This window comes from Anguilla rostrata, chromosome 2 (assembly GCF_018555375.3).
Source record: "Anguilla rostrata isolate EN2019 chromosome 2, ASM1855537v3, whole genome shotgun sequence".
Lineage (NCBI taxonomy): Eukaryota > Metazoa > Chordata > Actinopteri > Anguilliformes > Anguillidae > Anguilla > Anguilla rostrata.
Window position 1 is genome coordinate 49817472 of NC_057934.1, and position 25557 is coordinate 49843028.

General features: G+C 45.1%; 1 protein-coding gene across 2 annotated transcripts in view; it reads left to right on the forward strand.

The window, feature by feature from the left end:
- Positions 1–25557, forward strand: part of snx29 (sorting nexin 29) — a 135855-nt gene that overhangs the window by 12950 nt on the left and 97348 nt on the right. For both annotated transcript variants that reach the window (XM_064322802.1, XM_064322803.1), the window contains exons 7-14: positions 706–957; positions 1193–1535; positions 2085–2203; positions 2291–2384; positions 2719–2801; positions 10605–10668; positions 10874–11002; positions 20020–20105. In XM_064322802.1, the coding sequence (XP_064178872.1) occupies positions 706–957; positions 1193–1535; positions 2085–2203; positions 2291–2384; positions 2719–2801; positions 10605–10668; positions 10874–11002; positions 20020–20105 (1170 nt within the window). The remainder of the gene's footprint in view (positions 1–705; positions 958–1192; positions 1536–2084; positions 2204–2290; positions 2385–2718; positions 2802–10604; positions 10669–10873; positions 11003–20019; positions 20106–25557) is intronic.

The window sequence follows — 25557 nt, forward strand, 5'->3', positions numbered from 1 at the left end:
GTCCTTGGGGTATGAATATGTGCGTGAATGGTGAGTGGGCCCTGCGATGGATTGGTGACCTGTCCAGGATGTATTCCTGCCTCTCACCCACTGCATGCTGGGATAGGTGCCAGCCCCCACCCCACGCCCCCTCTCACTGCGATCCTGTCCACGAATAAACGGTTTAGAAAATGAATAGATGGACATTTTAAGATTTTAAAGTTTTCCTCTTGACCCCAGACTGTGAAACTTGTGGCTTTTCACCATGAGCACCAATAGATTCTCTAAAAAACAGAAAGTATGCAGTAATATCTTTGTAAATGGATGATTATGTAGATAATCCCTGGGCAAAGACTGAAGCTGTGAATATAATTGTGCGCGGAGTTATATTTTCTGCACTGAAAATGAAAGAAGTCCTGATAGATAAATATTCATTGGGAAAGTTGATTATTTACACAATTACTGCAATGTTAGCTTCAATATAAAATAACTTTCCAAAGGCATGTGTTCAGAGGAGATTAACTGCAGTGAAAGGTGGTTTAAATGTGTAGTTGTGAACTGTTGTTTTTTTTTGATTCCAAATTGATTCCATTGTTTTTGCCCAGTCTGATCTCACGGTTTATGTTGAAGCTTAACTGGTGGCCATTTGGATATGCACTCAATGTGTGATCAGATGTCGTGATCAGATGCAGTGCCAGTGTGATGACTGTTTATGTGTTGGCACAGGACTGAACTCCATCCTTTTCGCCATCAACATCGACAACACTGACCTGAACGGGCAGAACCGGGCGGGGCCCTCGGTGTCCGAGCTGCTGAAGGAGTCGACGCAGGGCGTGAGCAGCCTCTGGAAAGAGTCCACCCAGGGCGTGAGCACGCTCCTGCGGGAGATCAGCATCGCCACCTCGGTGCCGGGATTCAGCCCCCGCCCCGACTGCCCCTCTGATCCGCTGCCTGTGCTACCCCGCAGCGCCTCTGCTGGTAGGGAGGAGGAACAACACCCTGTCACCTGATAGCCATACAAACGGGACATTCTCAAGCAGCCATTAAAGCATTATTAGTGGTTTTTTTTTCTGGAGAATTGATCTCTATCTCCTTTTGCAGCTTCCATCTCTCACTCCAGTGTATGAGCACATGCAGATGTAATAGTAATGGTACGTAATGGTGGTGTCTTTACCGGAATTTTCTGTGCTTGGGTTTGGTCTTCCCTCTCCAGACTCTGGCTTGAGGAAAGAGCGTCGGAAGAAAAAGAAAGTCACCAACATCATCTCCTTTGATGACGGTGAGGATGGGGGCGCAGAGGAAGAGGACGAGGACATTGGGCAGAGTCTGAGGAAGGGCGTGGCCGCTCACAGGAGCTCGGAGGAGGACCTGGATCGCCGTGTCCCCTCGCCCACGCTGAACGGCGCGCTGGAGCCCGGCATCGTGAGCTGGGGAGCAGACCACGCCCACAACGGCGCCCCCCTCGACTCCAAGAGCATCGACAACGAAGAGGAGGAAGATGACCTGTATGGCAAGAGCAAGCCAGAGCCAGAGGAAGAGCAGGGAAATGGAGAACAGTGAGTTTTTAGGGATCAGCAACAACAACAGCAACAACAACACCTCTATACTCTGTGCCCTTTGGGTCAAATATTGAGGCTTTTCATAAACAATTATAAATAATAACTGGGCAATTCACTTTAAGATGAGAGTTTATTGGAGATAATGTGCTCTTCAGTGCTAGTGATGAACCCATGTTAAATAATGGCATCCCATCATTAACTATACAGTTAGTTTTTAGTTAATGTTAGACATTTAACAGTGCAGCCCCTAAATACGTTTCTGACGTCATATTGCCCTATGGACAATGCAGAACCTCTGTTCAATGCCTACACACAAAGTTTACCTTTTCTTTCTTCGTGCAGGCCCCCAGACTATGGAGTTGTTTTTGTTTGAATTTGTGGCCTCAGATTCCCTGTACAAATAAAGTGTATTATTATTATTAACATAGATGTACGTAGAACACTTTAAGCGCACCTCAGAATGAGAGAAGCTTTGTGGTATTATGTTATGTGTGGTTTTTAGCTGTTCCAGGCTGAGACTGATAATGGGCTGATGTGTCCCCACAGAGTGGTGGTGGGGAGCCTGTCCAGCGTGTCCACGTGGAGCCCCCTGCAGATGATCAACGACAACGACAGCTCCGACGTCCTCATCCCCCTGCCCTCCACGGACTCCTACTCCCAGACGGGTGCGTCTCCTCTCCCTCGCTGTGAGTAAGTGCTCCTGCTCGCCGGCCCCTCGGCACGTCCTCACAGGCGTCGTTTCTCCCTCGCAGAGAATTCGGCGGAGCCCGTGGGCTTCCGGGGGGAGGCTGAGAGCGGCGGCGCTGTGACTGACCCCCCACAGACACGACCCCCACTGCTGTTCAGGTACGCCCTCAGCGGCACGCTGCCTGTCCGTCTGCACACTGCGAGGAGTCTGTCTCAGCAAGGGCTTTTAGACTTGTGCTAAGACTTAAATCCCATTTTTATTTGTACGCAGAAGATATTAGCTTGTGTTAAGTTACTGTTTGAGTTTGGCTAGTAAAATTTTCTTATCCCATGTGTCAAACTGTCTCACCTGATCTTTTCGTATTATTTAGAAAAATCTAATAGAAATAAGATTTAAAGTCTAAATTTAAGAGTAAAATACTTTTGCGTTGCGTATGTAGTGTGCATCGGTCCTGACGCTGTACTTATGGGAATAACCGTTCTCTCTCTCCAGTATGGAGCCCAGCCCCCCAGTCCAGAGCACCCCCCTGAGCACCATGCTGCCCACCCCGGGCCTGCCGGAGTCCATGACAGTGGGTAGGTGTGCGTCCCCTCTCCCCGGTGCTTCGGAGGTGCCGTCCGCGGGTCGGTTAGCTTAGAGCGCGTTGCGCGTGCACACGCCCAGAGAGAGCAGACGGCGCGAGTGTCTGCCGATCTGCCTCTTTTCCTCCCAGAGCTCGGCCGCCTTCTGCTGCTGCTGAGAAAATGCCAGAATCCCTCTGGCTAAATTTCAGAAGGGGGTCTGCGACCGGTTGCTCCTGGTCTGGTATTCTGAGGCGGTGTACGGTCTAGTCAGCAGTTTGGCTTTCTGGAGGAAACTGCTGTTAAAGGGGAAAAATAGCACTTTACTGGAAAAGGATCAGATACATTCAGAATTATCTGCTGAGCAGCTCTCTGGAGATACTTTTGGGATCAGATGGCTGCATTTCCTGCGTGTGCCAGCAGGGGCAGAAGTGGCCTTTGCAGCAGACTCATTAGGCAGATGGGCTGAATTGCCTGTGGGATATCCACACTCAGCCTATACTCAGCCAGGCTGCTCCACTGTGCTGTACAGTCCTGTTGAATCCTAGTGGAATGGCACAGGGTGAGAAAATGGCAGTAGAATAGGCTATGACAGTCTAGGACTCAGACTGAAAACACATTTCAATCTGCTGTGTTCGTTATTACTAAACTAAATGTGAAAGAAAGTCTGTCAGTTTTACATCCTTTATTGCTTGTTTAGATCAGAGGTTTTCAGAGTGTGATGCGGGCCTCCCTGGGGGGTGGGGGGGGGGGTGCCAGAGAGCTGCATGGGAGGCACAGAGACGTGAGGGTAAAGTGACACATGCTCACAACAGAGTGAATAAACAAATGAGCTAGAAATACAGATAAGGTGCTAAAACAGAATAAAGAACCCATAATATTTATGTGAAATTAAGATCACTCAATTTGTTCTGAGTGGCTCTCAATTTTGAACTCCTTGTTCTGTTGGGACTAGCCTACTTTTAGAAAAATCAGAGGGAGTAAAATAATAAAAAATTAAAATTCTTTACCTGTGAAGCTATGTTTTCAAACCCATGGCACAATTAAACATTTATTTGCATTTAGTAGGCTAACCCACTGCAGTGTCATAGTTTGGCCCGTTATAATGTTAAGGAGTCTGAAGTCTCTGAGGAGCCATTTCCATGCTTGCTAGCTAAGCAACACGGAGAGACCTTTGAGAGCAGCGTCACCACAGCCTCAAACAACCGGTACCCAACCGAAATGGCATAAATACGATCACCAGCACATCTATTAGGGATTTACTTGGACAGGATCCAACGATCCTCAGTGTCCTTTGCAAAGAGGTGCTGGCGAATTATAGCATGTGACCAGCGAAACATTTAGCCTGGCTAGGGAACGGCTTAAACCCCTAGAGTTCTTTAAAAGGAGGCATTTCGAGGACAGCAGATGGGGTTCCAGGAGTTTAGCAACGTAAAGAGAATGAGGTGGGGAACTGTGTGTGTGTGTGGGGGGGGGGGGGGGGGGGTTATTATCCATGCTTTGTCTGAAGTGAGGCTCACTCTCTCCTACTTTGAAAGCCCGTGGTTTAGATGAATATAATCCGTCCCTCAGGTTTGCATGACACCATTGAAGATGTGGTGGGTAATGTGCTGTCGAATCATTTTTGGCGAGCTATCTTGCTTGTCAGATTTGTAAAATGCGGAATGCAGTAATACAGTCAATGCAACCAGCAGTTAGCCACAAGCCTGCGATGACTGATCAAACAGGTGAATTGACTTGGGATTTTAAGGAAAAACCATCCATCCTTGCACATTTGCAGCCATACTCTGTAAATTTGACTTGAACTTTTCGTCATTTGAATTCTCCTGGATACAGGATTGTATTAATTCAGTGGACACTTTTACATATCGTCAAAGTTGTAAAAAACCTTGTATTTAAATAAAAAAACTTTTCAGGATATGAGAAACGATGCTTTATTACATTAAACTAGTTTTAACTTTGAATGAACTTCACTGGGCCATGTGTGAATGCGATTATTCTGAATAAGAGCAGTGGTCATGACCTTCTAATATTAGCCCTAATAACAGAGTACCGGAGTATTCATTGACCATTCAGATGAATAACTTTATGCATTCACAATGCAAGTGACATTTTATGAAGTTATTCATTATACTTGGAACACAACGATGGATGTCACTGATAGTATCTTTCTCAAGAAAGCCACTATTGATTGGAGACTACAGCAGGGGATGAGTCTTAAATTACAACTTTTATCTTGAGTGAGTGTGTGTGCGTGCTGTTTGCATATGTGTGCGTTTGTACTGTGTATGTATGTACGTAGTAGTTACATATGTATGTGTTTGTACTGTGTGTGTATGTGTGTAGTAGTTGCGTACATGTGAGTTTGTATGGCGGGTGTGTGCAGTAGTTGCATACGTGTGTGTTTGTATGGCGGGTGTGTGTAGTAGTTGCATACGTGTGAGTTTGTATGGCGGGTGTGTGTAGCAGTTGCGTATGCGTGTTTGTATGGCAGGTGTGTGTAGCAGTTGCATACGTTTGAGTTTGTACGGCGGGTGTGTGTAGCAGTTGTGTACGCGTGTTTGTATGGCAGGTGTGTGTAGTAGTTGCATACATGTGTGTTTGTATGGTGGGTGTGTGTAGCAGTTGCGTATGTGTGTTTGTATGGCGGGTGTGTGTAGTAGTTGCGTGTGTGTGTTTGTATGGCGGGTGTGTGTAGTAGTTGCATACGTGTGTGTTTGTACGGCGGGTGTGTGTTGTAGTTGCATGCGTGTGAGTTGCATACATGTGTGTTTGTACGGCAGGTGTGTGTATTAGTTGCATGCGTGTGTGGCCACACGCTCCCGCGTGTCTGCGCTCCTGCGCTCTCCGCATGCCTGCAGCAGATGCGGCGGCTACAATGCGGAGCCGGCTGCGCCTGGCGGCAGGGGGTGATGCCTCTCTCTCCCTCGGAGCTAATTGGCGGATCCAGGCCGCTTTAATTGGAGGCCCTGTCAGCTGTGCCGATTCTCCTTGGTCACAATGATTCCGCAAATAAAGACACAATGTCTTAGTTCCGGAGCCTTCCAGATGTCAAGACAAAGCCCTCCTTAAGCTATTTCGGTGCGCCCGGGCCCGCGGGGTTATTAATAGCCGTGCCTCTGTGCAGCGGGGCTGGAGGGATCGTCGGCCGCGATGGGAGCTGTGTGCGACTCCGCCGCCGCTGCCTGCTCCACGGCTCGGCGTGGGAGATTACGCTCGCGTTTCAGAAAGGGATCATTTCCCTCCCCTGCGGTTCCTCTGAGATGTGTGTGTGCGACCCTGTGCACTGTTTGTTCCCGGATAACGTTTCCGCCCGTGTTTGTCTGTCATTAATAATGCAGTTGCGTTGTAATAGTAACGGTTGCGCTTTCATTCCAGACCTTACATTATGGACAACTATCGCTGTGAATGATCAATTAATTTTTTATTTTTTGTCTGAGAGTAATTGTAGCGGGTTGCATTTCGCAGGTCTAAGTTTGCTGAATTTGGATGGTAACTGTAGAACAGGTCACTGGTCTTGATGGAAAAGCAGTCTTAACCAGCGCATTGACACACTGGCTGTGCTCTGCTTCACCTGTAGATGGCACTCTTGCCTTACGATCCCGGAGCCTTTTGTGTCTCGTATCGACTGGGGAAAGGATCAAATTAAATGGGCCAGGAGATAAAATACCCCATTTTAAGAGGGTATTTTTATATAAAAAAAAGAACAGAAAAAACAGAAATTGAAAGCAGAAGAAAATTGGAAGAAAGTTCACAGCGGGAGGTGTGTTTTCCTCTCTGGAGCGTGCTGAGGGTCTTAGCGCTGACATGGGAGCGTCCCCTGCCTCCTCTCCCTCGATGCGTCCGCTCTCTGGCCCTCGCGCCCCGCCGCCTGGACGCCAGCGTCCGGGGCTGAGGTCGCAGAGGCCGTGAGGCCGTCTTTTCGGGGGGACCTCGTCGTCGTTACGACGGCGGCGTGGGGATGTGACGCCATGTGACAGGTCCGCCGGTGATAAAGTGGAATGATTCTCTAAAGTGGGTCATTAAATTCAAAGTGAATCGTTTTCTTTGCCCCCCCCCCCAAATGAAGATGACAGCCAGCGCTCGACGATGGCTCCCTTCGCCCTCAGTCGCTCGGCAACCAGGTGTCCTGCATGGACCGGGTCCTAACGGGGTGGAGGGGCCGGGAGAACGCGGCCTGCCCTCCGCCTCGCAGCCAGTGTAAGACGCTCGAGAACATGGCCTCACGTCAGTCATGAGGCATAGCCATGGTGACCATTCCCATCAGGCCGTTCTACAGCCACGGCTAACGATCCTGTGGACATTTTGGAGCCCATGAATAACACACAGGGCAGGGAGCAGCTCTGCTTTACCGAACCGAAGGTGTGCTGAGGGGCTGACAGCATGGCACTGAGACCAGATTATGTCGCAGTAATTTGCTGTAGCACATTAACACTCAGAAAGCACTGTGTCCAAAACTCACTCAGACTCAATTAGCACGTGAGCGAGTGCAAATTGGCAGCCAGTGTCAATCTCTGCTGCTGCCGTGCCGTGTGAACCTGGCTGTGAAGCAGAGTTTCGGGAATACCGATGCGATGCCCTGTCGTAGACTGTCAGAGGCTGCCGGTTCAGTCTTTGGTAGCCACACTAGGGCAAGTCACATCAGTTACCTTTAAAGTAGGACCTGCCTTATTGCGCACTAGCATGCTGTTCAAAGTGAGAGCACGTACCAGAAGTGTGTGATCTCTTAACCCTGCGCTCCCTGCTTCCAAAAAGTAACATTTCAGAAGCCTGCGTAGCCCTAACCTTTACTCTAACCCTAACCCACTTGCATTGGATTACAAAAGTGAACCTGAAGTGCATGACTTTCTACAGTATGACATTGCTCTATTGGGCTACTGAGAAACCACTTCACACTAACTTACATTCAGCAGCGTGTGTGTGTCTGCGTGTATGTCTGTGCGTGTGGGTGTGTGTGTGAGCGTGTGTGTATGTGTGTGTGTGTCTGTGTGTACACGCGTGCCTGTATATGTGAGTTCTGAAGTGTGTCTGCTTCGGTCTCTCAGCGCTCCCTCTCCAAAGCGGGCCTCTCTCTGAGTCAGGAGTGCGGAGCAGTCCTCAGGCCTCCTGTGGAGAGGGCCTGGATTCGGCTGGGTACCCTTCACAGCTCAGCACACAGCACCGAGCTGCCAGAACACACGCTAAGCCTGACCTGCTCAGCTGGGATAAATCAATCCAGCCCGTCACTTTCTATCAGCGCTAATTTTCAGGTCCACACGGGCATCATGTAGTGTTCCTGTTGCATTGTTGTATGTATGAATTTGGGAATATAGGATTTTTCCCTTCAACATAAAAGACATCCATATTCCTGGAGACCTCCGTTTGATGTATTATTAATTTATACGGCCGAACACACATTCAGAATTAAGTTCCTCGCTCGAGGGTAGAGCAGCAGGATCCCACTCCTGTTTTCAAGATGCCCCAACCCAGTTATGAGCCCGGTCACTAACTACCACACACCCCTGTCCTTGAACGCACTAAAACTTGTAGAATCGGTGCGCCTGCTGTACAGTAACAGAAATTTCCAGAAGACGGCTCATTAAAGAATTTATTTTGTCAGGAAGTTGTGCGCCCGGGAACCAGCAGTCACATTCTGAGCCCTTCCGTTCACTGGAGACGCCGTGAACATGACAGCGCTCGCCGGGTTGCGGCTGGGGCTTCGCTCCGATGAGGGACCCTCCGCGCCCGCCATGCTTTAAGCACTTTGTGAGAGTGACAGTGGGATCGCCGGGGCCCTCAGACGGCTGGGGGAGGAGGGAGGAGGCGCGGGTACAGGGGGAGGAGGGAGGAGGAGGAGGCGCGGAAAGCAGGTCTGCCGGGCGGCGAGGTGCTCCGGAGCGGGACGGGGAGGGGCCCCCGCGCCATAAATCATCCCGGGCCGCGTGTCGGAGGGGCCGGGGAGCCGCGGCGCTGTCTGCTCCCCCTCCAGATGGAGGCTCTCTGGGGCAGGGTCATCTGCTGGACTCCTCAGGCACATCCTCCTCCACACGTCTCCCAGCAGGGGCTGTGTCCTGGTCACGGACCAGCAGACCTGTGCGCCCTGAACACACACACACACACGCACGCACACACTCAGACATACACAGAGATATATAGACACACACTGGCACACGTGCGCACACACACACACACACTCACTCAGACATGCACACAGAAACACATGCACCAGTACACAGACACACACACACACAAGTATATACACACACACTGACAGGCACACACACAACCATGCATACACGCACACGTCCATGCACACACGCGCACACAGACGCACACAAACACACACACACACACCACACTGACAAACAGCACCCTGCTGCTGAATGTAAGACGTGTTAGGGTGAAGTGTTTTCTCAACCTTGTACAGCAATGTCATACTGTAGAAAATCACTTCACGCTCAAGTTTGCTTTTGTAATCCAATGCAAGTGGGCTAATTATCCGAAGCTTTTGATCTTTATGCTGCATATTGATTACAAAGTAGGACTGCTTAGGGAACGGTAAATCTGCTTTTATTTCATCTTTCTCGGATTTCAAAAGAATGTGCTTCATTAAGGATTTTCGGTCATGAAAGAAAAGAACTGAGTCTGATAAAGTTCTGTCCGTTCTCGTGTTCTCCTGTCCCAGCGTATGCTGCCATCACATGCTCAGTCATGTGCGGGCTTCCTACGGCCTTTTAGTGCGCTCCCGCTTTTAAAAGAGCTGAGAATGCCAGCCAGCCCAACTCCCTCTGTAAATTTCACGGAGTGAGGTAAAAAGACTGCCCCGGTCTTTATAAATAGCTCAGCCGAACTCCCGTGGTGCTTAATTTGGTGATTAGAGGGTGATGGAAGTACAAATGCATTGTTTCCTGCAGACTCTCGCAGTAGCTGAGGATCTGCCATTGATCTTAGGATTCAGTGTGAGAGCTCTGCTGGGCTCTCTCACTCTCTCTCTCTTTCTCTCTTTCTTTCTTTCTCTCTCTCTATCGCTCTTTCTCGATCTTTCTTTGTCCCCCTCTCTCTTGCTCTCCATCGCTTTCTCCCTCTCTCTCCCCCTTGCTCTCTCTCTCTCTGTCTCTCTCCCTCTCTCTCTGTCCCTCTCTCTCTGTCTCCTTCTCTCTCTCCCCCTTTCCCCCTCCCTGTCAGTCACCAGTCTGTGATCCACCTCCCAAAATGATTGTTCTGAAATCACAGTTGTATTTGGACTGCCCAGCTGAGTAAATGTTTTGGGTCAACATGGTCATAATGGTGTGCAAATGATTTGTCCATAGTATGCTGAATCAAAACCATGGCAGTACTAGTCTGTGGTATTTGTGCATCTATATATTTTATATTGTACATATTGATCATCTTTTTTGTCAAATTTCCACTGTTAATACAAACAGTATAATTTTATTGCATGCAAGCAAACTACTGTCACAAATGTGTGACTCTCAGCTTTCATATGATGATATTTAGCACCCACCCCAAACGATAATGGACTAAGGTTTTAGTACTATTATATTCCTCAGTTTCGCCGTAAATTATGATACTGAAATTTGTCAGAACGAGGAAAGTGCATGCCAAGACATCAGGACGCCTCTCTAACTCATCTTTAGTGCGGTGTTATTGTAATTCCTTTTCAGTTTTCTGGGTTTTGTTATTGTTTTTGTTGAAATGAATACTATAGCACTTCAGCAGAGTTGTTCTGATCTGAAGGAAATGGCACTCCACTGAATTCTAAAAATTCTTAGTACTTTTTTATTTGTTTGTTGTCTATGGTCTTGGCTTCGTGTAAAATTGGTTGTTTGTCCTCCACAGTTGAACTACGTCAAGCCATAGTAGCAATGATGAACAGGAAAGATGAACTGGAGGAGCAGAACACGTGAGTACATTGTGCCGTAGTCGCCATCCATAATAAGACAAGCTGAAGCGTGGGGAGGTCCTTCTCCTTTCTGAACTGAGGAAAAGGACACGGGGTCTTCATATGTAAAGAATCAGGAGTGAATGTTGGCAGTTTGGTTTGATTTGGAGCGCTGATGGTCCTGGCAGCCAGTGAGTACTGTGACCGAGGTGCTGTGATTGGCCAGGTCTCTGCGTAGTTTATTGGACGGGGAGATGGAGCACTCAGCTGGACTTCGACAGGAAGTGGATGGTCTGAAGAAGCGTCTGGGGGAACTGGAGGAACGACACACAGCGAAAGTACAGGCCCTCGGCAGGTAGGTGGCGCCGTGAAAAGATGAGAGCCGCGCCTGTAACCGTTTCCCCAGTAGAGCCATTCAGCCAGAAGAGCATTAGTGAGGTCAAGCACTGATTGCGAATAGGCCTGGCTTGCAGTTGGCTTTCCAACTGATCCCAAAGGTGTTGGATAGGGTTGAGGCCATGACTCTGTGCAGGCCAGTCAATTTCTTCCACACGGTTCTCAACCATTTCAATATGGACCTCGCTGTGTGCCTGGGGGCATTGTCATGGTGAAATAAATCATGGCCTTGCCCAGACTGTTGGAGAAGCACAGAATCGTCTAGAATGTCTTTTAGTGTACATTACATTACATTACAGGCATTTGGCAGACGCTCTTATCCAGAGCGACGTATAAACAAGTGTATAACCACCAGGAACAGGTGTGTACCTTTCATATAGCTCCCCACCAGGTTTGTAATGGCTCAGTTTCCTATAAATACAACTCGAGTGACTGTTTCTTTGCCTGGTAAGAGGTTCTTGCCATCCTTGGAAGATAGTTGATTCTTTTAAAACTTACATAACCCCAGAAAATGATGTACCTGCACCGTACTGCACATACACACCCACACTACCTGTGGACTGTCAGAGATGATTTGTTGGAGGTTTGAGGCCCATGCAGGGGTATCGCTGTGCAGTGCGCCTGTTCTCTGGATGCATGATGCTTCCTTTTTTCAGCTGATTGATAACACAGTTTCTGCACCCTGCGATCGATCCTCTGGCAGATTTGACCTGGAGGTCACACTGTGTACACCTTGTTAATTACCCTCATCAAACGAGCAGCTCGCTCTCTAATCCCGGTCACTTGTCAAGTTGACAGCAGTGAACCGGGCGTGTGAAAGCCAATCAGATTACAAGGGGCAGAAAGGTGGGCGGAGTTCTCCTGAGGGCTGCCACACGCTAACAGCACCCTCCCTGCAGTAGACACAGCTGAGGACGGGAGGAACATCTTGCTCTGGGCCCTCCCAAATGTTTTAGATTGGTGGCTGTGCTCAATATTTAACCAGGCCTGTTTGTTGCTATAAATTAATGATGCGTTTTCTTGTAAACTGATTTATTTGTACTTGTTTGGAGGAAGCTTCTCCCTGGACGAGGCCTGGATCTGCAGTGTAAGAAGCTGAAGCTGTGTGGGCTTCCCTGTATCACTGCTCCCTCCTCTGTCCTCATGATCTGTCCTCAGTCTTGGATCAGAAGCAGAGCTGGTCCCCAGCCATCTGTAATTTTACACAGACTCACCAGTGTTGTGTAGTGTATGGAAAACTAGTGGAATCCAAATGACGAAAGTCTTTGAAAACAAACCTCGCACTAACCTGGTTTTCTTTGGCAGAAATGTGGGGCTTGCTGTGTCTCCTCAAAGCATTCGATGGCTGTTTTAACGTCACTCGTCACACGTGGTCAGTTTATTTTTGGGAAGATGAGCTGAATTAAGTCGAATTAAGCTACGACAACAAAAAAACTCGAAGTGCTGTAGAGCTGGAAAGCGTGAAATGTGATCCTGTTTGTATGTATGATTTCACCGGCATAGAATTGTTGTTTTTGTGTCTGGGGATGCTTTATTAAGAGCTAAAGAGGATAAGAGCATAAAAATGTGCATAGTGAGAAGATTTCTAGTGTTTCATGTGAAAATCCTACTGGATTTTCACAGTGGAGCACTGCTGTTGATCTCTGCTGTTGAATCTCTTAGCTAGGTATTATAACAAAATTTCATTATTTAAGTGATTACTCTGCTTCAGATGTAAGCAGTGTAAGTTTTCCCTGTAAGAAAAGACGAGAGACGGTGCTGGTAGGCTCCAAGCATCCATCCTCCTCCTTCATTTGTGTGAGGGCTCTGTCACATGATCCTATGATCTTTCAAAATATACAAATTTCCACCCAGCTCTAGAGAAAATGAGTTCCCCAGACACAAACAGGGCCTTTGTTCTGGACAGTGTTGGATGCATGCCATGCAGGGAAGATGGGAGTTGTCTGGGCAAGTGCTTCACCAGATTGCTGTGAGTGGCCTGTAGCTCAGGTTTTCCTCTTGAGTCAGAAGTCTGAGTCCAGCAGTTGATGAGTAAAGGGGGTAAAAGCCCCGGTTGCTGCGTTATTCAACGAGGAACTTGTGAATCTGATCATGCATTGGGGACCACTGATTCAGTAGTGCTAAGTCTGCATTGTGTAAAAGGTGCAATGCATGCAGCACAGAGCCTTCTGCACATCCACATTTTCAGCTGGTGAGGAGCTCTGCTCAAAATGAGTCTTCCAGTACAGTTTTATCAATGACTTTTTCTCATTTCAGACTGAGACCTTGAAATTTTTTTTAGACTCAAACTGGATTTTGATGAGGTGTTTAGGAGGAGAGATAAAAAGTCAAAAAGCACATGTCTAATGTTTTGAGGAACTTGTGTTCCAAATATTTCAGAACCGAGTATGACCACTTTTGACCATTTCCCTGGGGAATCATCTGTTAAATGACAAGAAGTACAGGCCAAGTCTGATGTAATAAAATTGCTTGTTTTTCCCATTACAAATTGAAATTGGAGTTATGGAGACATTGTGGCCTAATGGTGGAGGGCATGATTCACATTTGATAGAGATTGACATAGAAATGGCAGGGAAAAGATCTGGTAAATTGGCAACCAAGGAAAATGGGTTTGGAACATGCCATTTTGCCTCTAGTAATGAGAGTGGTGGGTCTGGAAAGGGAGAGCATTTGTCCAGAGGCATTTTTTCTTCCTCTGTATGGATATCCATTGGAAGAAAATGTTCAATATTCATGTTATCTTTAGCGATGGAAAAAATAGATTTTTATGATTATTCTTAGGTCCATCTGCAAAAATGCATTTTACATAATATGTAACCCAGTCCTTCATATTCCTATGTTCAGTTTTCATTGAGTACACAAATATGGTACACTGTATGCAAACAAGATGAAATTGTTTCAGTCTGTCAGTTGAAATGATGGACTAAATGATACATATATGGATAGTAACAAAAAATTGATTTAAATAGGCTGTACCAATTTAAAGAATTTGAATATTTTAATTGCTGAAATAATATATTTACAGGTGCCTTATTTAGTAAACATCCCCTTTGCTACTGTCCCTATTGTAAGTTAATAAAACCAGGCAATCGATGTTTCATTTGAGTACAGGCCTGCAAACTAGTCGCTTTTCAGCGAAATTCGCCGTTTTGAATCCAAATTAGGTCATTTGTGTGATTCGTGTAGATCCGATGAGTTTTTGAAATGGGGGGGGTGAAGTGAAGACTGCCTTACTCGTTTACATTTTGGACAGATGTGGCTCGTGGGTAAATCTATCGCTGTTTCCGTCACAGCACTTTTGACACAAGCAATATTGGAAGCGCTGTCCTAAACTTTCTTCTTACCGTGAAGAGTGCCTCACCCGCAACCGTAGTAGCCTAATGTGTTAACACTTAATTTTACGGCAACACTAGCTAACCTTTCGAAAGTCACGTTAAACAAGTATAAATTAACGGAATCACCTCTACCAAGTATTTTATTAATTGATTTGCAGGCGTGGATTTCGAATTATTTGTATTCTTGTAGACCATTAAGAGCAATGGAGAAGGGCCAACGTCCTAATTGTCAAATTGCGGGCAGTCCTCGCAGTCCTCAAAACCTACTAGGTTTTGACCTGGTCTTGTTTTTAAAGTGAAAGAAAACTACTGGGTGCCCTAGTGACGGATGCTGAGCTGAAAAATGAGCAGGCAGAAAATGCTTTAAACTGATTAACGTTATTATTGGTGTCAACTTGTTTTTAATTATTGTGCTTGATTAGAAATGACATATTACTAAATATGATAGAGACCGTTCTCCTCAATTAGTTTAGACGAGAAAAAGATTCTATTTGCGTCGCAAAATTGTGCACATTTCAGTCGACATTGGCATATTAAAAACTGGATAAACGTACACGTTCCGAAAATGTTCATGGCAAAGATCTGGAATACGCAGATTCTGTCATTTGAACGAGCACAGGTTAGATGGAATTTTTGAGTTTATAATTTATTTTGAATTTATTTGATCTTCGTAGCATGGCGTGACGAAGGAAACTGTGTTTATCTACAATTGAATTATTCAGATCGTGGGCAGACTTGTTAGTCAAGGAAAATGATTGAAAGTCAAGACTAATAATCAGGGGAAGTTTTCTGCCTCCTCGATTTTCAGCTCAGCAGCCACCACTGTGCCTTAAGTTAAACTATCAGTACTAGTCAGTTAAATAATGTGTGTAATAGAACACACCGTGCCACACCATATTGCCACTATAAAAACTCTCTTTTTCTCTCTCTCCCTCTACCAAAATGTAACATAAGCTGTGTTTTCCATTTGTTTTGTCAGTTGTTGTGCATATTGTGTTTTTGTTTTGTTTGATCAACTTTATTGTATAGTGGATGCAATGCATTTTAATACAATTTTGGACCTGGCTCTGCACTCTCTTGACTTTTTTTTTTTTTTTTTTAAGTGCCCTGAACTGATGTCCCGCTTACCTTACTTTTGTAATGTAAGGGGGACATTAGCAGTAAGATTACATTAATTCTAGAGTTTTTCTCTGTGTCCTCATGCTAAAATCTACTGTAAATCCACATTTTAAAGCTGATATTTAAAAAAATTTCTTCCTGGGGGGGCATGCCCCCAGACCCCCCCTAGGGGGTTCGCATCTTTGTCACCTTTTTCACCCCTGAGGAGTTTGCAGGTCTGTGAGTAATAATTTGTTTTTTTTTGTTTCCTTCCCAATAACACATCTCCTTTTAGTGACCTGCTTTCACCTCTTTTTGTGTTGTGCCAATACTGCTCCTTGGTATTGGGCTAAGCCAGCCCTTAAGTACTTGTATCAGGGATTGGGTTGTTAATGTTATTTTTTCGATTTTGATGCAATGACACCTAAACAGTTCAGTGAGTGCAATTTTAGTCCATGGCTGCTATGACATGCAAATCCCTTTCTTCAGCCTGTAGCAATGCTGAGAACAATGTTATGAGGCTGCACATGTAAACAGACTTCATAACTCTATTCATAATTCTAAACATAATTACCAGTTTTTAATATTGTGCCAATACTTCTTTTTTTCTCAGCTAAGAAGAGACTGAGTATTGTGAAGAAATGCTTGGAAAACCTATGAAATGTAAATCAATTGTGAAACTTACATTTATTATTACACTAAAATCAATAGTAGAACTCATAAAAGCCAAACATTTAAACCTTTAAATTAAGTTGCATCCAGATATTTGTGAAATCGTTCAGCTGAACAGGAGCCCCTCCTCTCTCTTCATACCAGCGCTGTCCTCTCGGTTGGCTCACCTTGTTCATGCCATTACAGCGTCTCGCTGAGAGTATTCTGCCTTTGTGTTTATCTCTGTATTAAATCTTCCCTTACCACTCCTGGTAGTTCAGCAGATGCATTCCTGCCTTGCTCCTTGAAGACCTTTAGAAGGTTTCTGCTTTTTGAAGAGGTCATATTCTACTTTGACTCCTCCTGCATTAGTCTTTGGGAAAATAAGTTTAACATACAGCAAGTTTGTGACTGTCTCCATATCCAATATCACTAATGGGCCAGGTGGCTCGGGGGAAGGTTTAAATTTAGAGAATTAATCCAAGCAAGTAGCTTTTAGTGGGGGGTATCCTATTTTAGACTCTCACAAAGTTTGCCTTCGGGTTGGCTATATCATTTTTAGTGCCCACACACACACACATACAATCTGGTAGACCATTGTTGTTTTGGTGCAGTGAAAATTTGTTTTGCATCTTTGGTCTATGTAAAGCCCAAATAACCAAAATAATGTGGATCAGCTGGAATTGCAGCTTGATTGTGTTCATGTCCTGTTCCTTCATTCATGTCCAGATACTGTGGTTGTTGTTGAAATAACAGTAACAGCTTGTGCAGTTTAGAGTAGGTCATGAATATGGATTTTAAAAATTCATTGCCACAGTTATTAGAATCAAACTGGATGTAAGATTAGTGAGGCGACGTTCATGATTTCATCAAAGGTTGAGAATTTTTCAGCGTTAGGGAAATGCTGTTGTGCTCAGTCAATGAGCTCTACAAAGCTGTGCCGCGGGCTCATGGAGCGGTAATGGATAAACAAAGTAGGAATAATGACTGCACACAGGTTCAGCATTTTTTCCCCCCCAAAGGAGAGTGGGACAGTGCTCTCTCCTTTTGTATTTTTTTTTGCTTTATTCAGTCAGGTAGAAAGCCGGGAGGGTAACAGACAGAGAAGGGCCCACTGCTGAGAAAGCGCCGTGGCGGGGATCAAACCCCTGCCGGCGCGGCGGTATTGCGTACGGCTCCACAGCCGGCCGCCCTACTGACTGCGCCACGCATCCTGCCGCCGGTTCGGCTTCTTAAAACGATTTTTAACAGAAAATCGGAGGAGGGTAGGGCAAGGAATAATAAGAGGAAAACCTCATGCTGAAATATAGATTTTATTTAAAGCAGTAACAGAAATGCTATGGGGAACAAAACAGGGACAATGCAAATAGCATTCCTACTGAAGATGCGCATCATGCAGGTTCTATCAGGGCATTTTATCTTTCTGGGTCTGGAAAGAATTCTGAATGGCTGATGCTCTAATTGAGGTGTCCTTTTTGACAGGCTGTTTATGTTGCCTGTGTATTCAGTAGACTATCCCTACAAATAACAACACTCAACAATCAATGATGGCCTAATTAACTGAAATGTTTTAGATGGCACTGACAAGGATTAGCTCTAATTGGACTGACAACAAATCGAAACTGACAGCATTATCTGGAGAATGATCTTTTCATGTTAGAATGCTTACCTAGTTCAGCTGCTCTTTATATTTGGGGTCCTCCAGTCAAGCTGAATCCCACCCAGGAATCTTATTGGGTTGGCTGATCATCCATGGCCTGTTTATTTAAGGGAGTTGCAGGAAAGTATAGATTTGTTTGTGTTTCTTTTAATGAAAGTAGATAATTTGACAATGTTATTTGCCTTACGTGTCCAGACACCGCCGCTTCTTGCACAGACGAGATTGATTTTTGACAAGCCCTGCACCTTCTGCAGCATTTGACCAATGTGATGCAATCAAAAGACCCTTATGGGCTGGAAGCTGAGAGTGTGTCAAATGCTACAGTGCCACAGTGCTACAGTGTGATCAATGAGGGTCCAGCCATCTTATTAGCCCGCAAATCCAGATTCAGTTCCAAGACTTTGTTTTCCACAAGCAGCTGTTTTTTTTGACTTTTGTGTGTTTTTTATTTTTTATTTTAAAAGTCATATGGTTTCCTTCGTATTCTGCTTTTGCGGTAGCTCGCGATAAGCAGTCCGAATTTGGATGAATCACGGAGCAGCAGAACTGCCATTTTCATTCTATGAGGATGCGTGACTCTGCCCTATGTATCACTTTCCCTTTTAATGTGCTGTAATATATGTGTTAAGTGGGAGCCCTTGGAAAGTGTCTGACTGGTTCTTAGAGAACAGTCCATACCTGTTGGGGAGCGGGGTGGATTGCCGAAAGTAGCTGCCATTTTAATTAAACTCAATGTAAGTAGTTTCTTCCGTGGGGATTCTTCTGCTCAGGTGCGTCTCATCAGTCTTCCTGTGTTGGACTGTCTCCCAAGGAACCTCACAGCAAGCTGAATAGCCACTAATGAATACTGCCTGCAAACTGAACATTTAGAAACTCCCCTGAGGATCGTGTGGAGAAGCTCAGGCAGTCCTCCTAAAGCTCTTCTCCTGGGACCTCTCATGGAATAGCTTGCCAAGGGAAATGGTTGAAACCCGATTTATTCACGCGCCACCTCTAGCAGTCCACACCCCCTCATTGGGCGCTTTGATAGTGATGTGGAGTAATTAGAAATGTAAACATATTTACTCATGTCGTCTGGCTGTGGTGGAGTAGCACGAAGCCGTCCTCGGTTTGAAGACAATGGCCCAGTTTGAATTAAGTGATCCCAAGGCCTTTGGCTGTTTTCTTTCAGAGGAACCCTTTTTAGACTTCTGCCTCATTTGCTGTTCAGTGAATCTATTCAGCATGCCCACACGCCAAACTGTCAGTCTGGCACACCTCTTTTACAGGGAAGCATTTGATAACTTACAGGTATTTTAATGAGATTCGGCGCCTTGCTTCTTCAGTTCCCATTTGTAAACGTAGTGCCTTTGCGGAAACAGGACGGCAGGCTATTTCTCACGTCTCCTGAGAGTTCCTATCAACCAACTCATGGTGTGTGCGGAGAGCCTCATTTTCACAGGCACTGCAAGTTCATGTAAAATACTTAATACATGGCTGAATCTGAAATATTTGTCACATCGTGAAGCCCTCTCAAAGGTATATTTTTCCGAACCCGTCAAGGATCAGCACTCATTTACTTCCCATTGGAGAAGCTGTCCTTGAATCAGTACCCAGACCATGATAAATCCCAGAAGTGTACTGGAAATCAAAAGAAAAACAATATATATTCGCTGCTCAAAATTAGCATGTGCATCTGAGATTGTTGTTTGTTAATTGCAATTGTGCAATGTAATAGTTCATAACAACAGTGGATGCAGGTCAGAGAGAGCAATGACAGAGAGCCCACACATCTCTCGGGTACATTCTGTTATAAAATACATGACAGCAACACTGTCCCTTCTGTGTCACCTCATGTTTGATGGATTTGCCTGAGGTAAGCTGAATGATCATATGCTGTGAAAATGAGCATATCAATTACTCCTTTGGCAGCCATATTGGATGTGGCCCTTCATTATACAACATATGTTGTCTGAGCAGAATCAGTATTTTAAAAAATGCTCTTGGGTGTATTCTCATTTTTTGTTGGCATTTGTTCAGTAGTATTGATGGAGACATCTATATGTGCTTGACTCTCTATATGTCCTTTTTTCAGGGAAAGAAGTGGAGGCTTTAGACTTTAGTTTAGTGAATGTTTTGCTTGTCCACCTGAGATGAGAAAGATAACTCGATTGCTCTTTCCTCTGCAGTATGTGGCTAGAAAATTGTGTCTGAGCACTGGAGTGTGACAGTAATTTGCTGCTTGTCTTCTAGGGAGAACGAGGTGTTGAAAGTCCAGCTGAAGAAATACGTGGGCGCCGTCCAGATGCTGAAGAGAGAGGGCGGCCAGAGCAATGATGGTAAGAGGCACACCTGGCCGCCAGAAACGCTCAGACAGACACAGATATCATGCTCAACTCTTGAAAATGCTAACAGCAGACTGTGCTCAGATGCTGAGGTGTTGAGTGTCTGAGTTACAATTCCGAGGTTTTTTTTTTTTTTTTAAATTTTACACGCAACGTGGTGCTAAACATGTCAAATTCGACCTTATTCGGAATGTACAATTATTTGCAACTGCATCTGCGTTCCCCACTGCGATGAAAAGCGGACCCCTAAGTAGGGCTGGGTGATAAACCATATCAATGATTAATATTTTTTTTAAGTATAATAACAATCATCGCTACCATGTGTCCTGTCGACTTTCTTTCATCTTTTTTGCTTTCATCATGCCTGATGCAATAGTAAACATCCAGTCTTCAGAGGCCATGCACTCCTCTCTGTTATAGCACTCCTCTCTATTGGGTTGTTGATATGACATCCACTCAGCAGCAAGGCCTTGCAGCTTGCATATGATTGACAAAAACACCTCAGATGATCACATGGAAGCTGCACAACCTGCTGCTGATTGGCTCTCTTATCAACTTTCAGTAGGTATCAGTGGTGATGTTTTTTCTGGAAGCAGTTCATGTGACCTCTGAAGATTGGATGGGTGCATCAGGTATGATTAAAGCAAAAGGAAAACAACAAAGAAGAAACAAAAGAAAGCTGATGCACCACATGGTGGTGATGATAGTCATCATGCTTAAATAAAAATTCCATAATTACCAGTATGGTTCATTGCCCCGCTCTAACCCTGAACGACTGAACCCTCCCATACCCGGGGTGACACAGTCGCCCGTTTAGCGTGGGCACTGGCACGGTCTGGATTTGATCTGTGACCACGGGGCCCGTCCCTGCATCACAGCACGGTGCCTTAACCGAACGAGCCACCCCAGCAGCTGTCACTGTGCTCAGCGTGTGGGCTGCTGCATGGCAGGCATAGGGAAGTCATGTTTTCTGATTGGCTTTGGTGCATGCTTGTGTATTGCAAGCAATTTTTGTATGCCGTTGGTTCGTACATTAGGAGAAGAAAGACCCCCTTTTTCAACAAGGAAGAAAATATGGAACATAGAGGGTATTCGGATAAGGTTACTTAATCAAAGCCAAACTGAAGTAATGAGGCAGATTTCTGTGGAAAAAAGAACATATTGAATTATGTTTAAAAATTGCGGTGGACTGCTTGTGTACTCCTCCTGCCCTGGCTGTACTGATGCTGTAATGCAGTTATAAGACCAGCCTCCCGGCTGCGTGGACAGCAATGCTTCATCTTCCTTTGCTGTGAGTGCCGAGTTCCAGTCTCCGCCATTCTGAACCCGGGGCTCACAGAAGGGTGCTGGGGAAGGTTCCGGAAGAAACGAGGCACAGTGTAGCCAGCGGTCTCTGTGGGAATCCAGTAGTGCAGAACCTTAACAAATGCAGTGTGTGAGACATGTACACAGATATGTAAAACTTATTGGAAGGGTGAGGTATGCATTTTCAAAGCCATGATGTGTTTTCTGATCGTGTTTGTACAGTGAGCTTTTTCAAATTTAATCAGTGTTTTCCTGTTTATCGGCAGACTGAACAAGTGAAAGCATTTCACAGTAATTTAGCTAGAAATGATCTCATTAAGTGTGATAATCCTGCATGTCATGCAGAAGTGTGTAAATGAGCCTGTGGAAAAACGAGGGTGCGAATTTTAAATTCCAATGAAATTTGGAATGAAAGGAAATTATCCACTTTGCGGTGGCAAGGGTAGGCAATTCTGTGTTGGTGATTGTAAGTGCGTGTTACTGATCGTCTTTGCCGTTGGGGTAGAATCCTGGGTGCCTGTGCCAGTGTAAACAGACGGGCGTGTTGGAGCCTGTAGGCTGGTGGGGTATGTATACGAGTGTGAATATCAGTGCCTGTCAGCTGGCAGATGCCAAACACATCTGCAGTGCGCCATTGTTTGTTCACCTGCGCACTTATGTAAGCACAAACCACCTCTCGTGTTTGCGGAATACATCAGATAGCATGGGACAGTCACGCCGGGCCCGGGTCCCTTCGGTAGACTAGATAAGCAGGCACCGCCGCAGCGTTTCGTGGTGTTTCTGCTGCTGCGGCAGTTGTGTCATCAAGATCTTTATCAGCTCCGCCGCTGATAGCTTATGAGAAATAAGTCCCAGGTGGATCGCTAATAAAGCCTGTTTACACCGCAACATTATGAATTGCCCTCAACACCGGAACTTGCTGGAAGTCTGGAGAACCGCGGTGTTTAAAGCCAAAGTGCTTAATTTACCAATGTGGTGCTTGTTCTGTTTTATTCGGCTTAAACTGCAGAGGAATGTAGCGGCTCTGAAATCCGAGCAGAAAAAAATGCTTGTCTGTGATTGGCTGGCTGTGTACCGGAGTACTCGACTTTAATGTTGACTTGCGCGAGAAAAGGATGGCAGACCCGCAGGAAATTGATCTGCTCTCACACATCAAGTTCTGATTTCTGAAACTGTCATCAAAATGTTTACAGATCGCTGAAAGCCTTTTCAGACTTCGCTAATCCCGTTCCGCTACAGACGCAATTGAGGCTTGTCTTTGGTTAGAAAAAAAAAAACTCTGACACATTGAGAACAGCTTAAGAAGTCAAACTGTTTTCAGATTCTTTTTATCTAGCGTCGTTCCTTTGTCATGTGTTCTTTCTTTCTCGGGCTGCTAATGGCTCTGTTAGGTTTCCCGTTTCTGGGCCAATGCAGGAACAGGCAGGTGAGCCATTAGAGACTCTGCATCTCCCCCCGGTGGAGTGCTGTGAGTTATGGGAAGATGCCCTTTAGACTGCACTGAGAAAGTAAAACAAACAAGCGGTAATAATAGCAGCCAAGAGGCTGACCGAGCGTGACCGAGTGCCCTGCCGTTCCGGAGATCGTTTTAACGGCCAAAGCGGCCCCCAAGTAGCGGTAATTTCTCACTCGCCACCAATTAAGAATAAGCTAAGTCATTTCCTGGGGAATGTGTTAACCCTGAACCTGACGAACTGGACCACCTCCCATTCGTCTATGATAAAGTAGACCCGCGCAAATTATCGTCTTGTTCCTTTAAGGCTGTATCTTTGCTGAGCAGAAAATGGATGTCTGGAGGCCTGGGCTCAGGAATAAGTCGGACGGGGCGCTAGCCCTGGCAGCGCTAGCCCTGGGGTCAGGGAGAGGTCAGCAGCAGGCTCTGCCTGCCAGATGATGATGCTGCTGGCTGTGTGATGCCAAGGAAAATGCTGACGAAGTTGAGGAAGAAACTAGAGATACAGGAATAACAATGAGTGTGAAGGGTGGGGTATTTGCGTGGCAGCATTTGTTAGTGAATTAATGGTGCTGGTGCAATTTGCAGTGTTCTGTTTATAACTGTCCATATAAGTGTTTAAGGACTCCTGAGAGATGAAAAGATTGATGTTGATTAATGATTAAATTGCTCATGTTACGCTATGAGGTCACTTACACTAAGATGAATCATGACTGTGTGAATGACTGCTTGTGCTGTGTGAAATGGCAGACTGCAGATTTGACACCAGACATTAGCTGTGGATCATGGTATCAAAGTTCACTTTTTTGGGTTTTCAGAAAGTGTGGAAAATGGAACATGGATGACTGGGTTGGATGACAAAGTTGTTGACTTGATCAGTCACTTTCCAAAGAGCTAGTGTTTCTGTACTGTGTGAAGATGTGAGATAAGCAGATCATTTGGGTTCTCTCGTCTCCTGATTTTTATTGAAGATTTGCAGAAAGATTGTATGGCCAATGATCACCCCTGTGTGTGAATCAATTTAAAGTAGTAAAACAGTCAGTCAGGATACTACTATTTCTTGGCTGTTCCGTGTTAATATTATTAAGAGTACTGTGGGATGGGTTATTCCATTGTATGAACAGGTCCCTGACTTAGTAAATATTTTTCTCTTACTTTTCTATTTTATATCAGTGCTCTGATGTGTGTCACCTTGCTTCTGTGTGAAAATGTGCCGCTGAACAAAATCACAATGAGTCAGCTCTGTGAAGTTCAGAGATTTGATAACAAGTACTTGCTTTTGTACTTTGTTTCTGTCAGACTCTGTTCTGTCCAATTATTTCCAAGACCTGTATTTTGATAGAACAGAGCATCTAAATTGTCAGTATACCCTGGTGATATTCATTGTGGGTGTGCTTTGTTTTCAGATTATTTTTCTTTTTTTTGTGTGTGGGTAAGTTAATCCCTTTATCACCTCTGTAATATGCAGGAGATGAGGTTTCTGTTAGAGGCAAGAGGCTTGAGTGTTTTGAGAATCAGAAGAGCACAGCCCTTGATTGGATGAGATGATAGATTTCACTGGGGCTGGAGCCCTTTGGATGTTTTTGGAGAGTGGACTCTGATCAAGTTCAAATTTGCTTTATTAGTAAGTCAGACCTGCGGTGTAACTGGGCGACTTCCGAAATAAGACAAAATGTTTAATAAGCTTAATAAGCATAATTCAGAACTGACTAGAAGGTATTTGATTTCTTAAAGGACAATATCTTATCAAACATTTCTGCATTGCTCACTACCCGCTGCTTGATAAGTGAAACCGCTTAATTCAAGGGGATGCCCTATTTATTGAAACTGGGTGGTTTAACGGTAGCTATGGCTTTAAATACAGCAGATATGTGGAAATGAAGTCAAAATGCACTAGTTTTGAAAGACTGTAAGCTAACCAGGCTGTATCAAAAGTTGTTATATACGGTAAAGGCTAGTTCAGTTAGCCTGACACATGTCGACTACTAAAGTACAACAATTACAATTCTGCAGTGCAAAATGCAATCCTGTTTATTATTTAAATAGTACATCTAAGCTATGTTGGCTATGCTATGTTTCAGTGGCCACTAATGAACCTGCAGCATGTGTCGCTATGGCCTTGGGTGCGGAGTAGCAAAGTCAAAATGGCTGCATTTTGCTGAAGCCCTGCTGTTTTGTTTCTGGATGTGGCCGTTAGTTGTGCACTTCCAGGGTGTGACCTTTAAGATTCTTTTTCTTTTTGATGACTGTTGCATAACAATAGGTTATTTAACTTTTCCAGTAAACAGATCAGCAATGTTAAATCATGTAACTTGGCTACAGTTTTAAATCCATGGAATAGAATAACAATTAAATAAAACAACTGCTTGATTCTGACTGGAGGAAAAAATATGATCTCCCCTTTGACCCTGTGACCTTTGATGCAGAACATGGAGCGTGGGACCTCAGACCACCTCCTGGTGTTAGTTGTAGTTTCCCCGCAGTCCAAAAAAAAGTTATTTCAGCTAGATCTTAAAAGTAAATCCATGATTACACACTTTTTGCTAGAAAAACAAGGACTAGTCCTCCTGCACCATTTTGTGCCGCTTGTGAAATCATGATCTCCACCTTTGAATTTTACCAAAGAGATTTCTACAGTGTATGACCTCGGACAGATGTATGAGGATGCACCTCATTTCACAAGGTTAA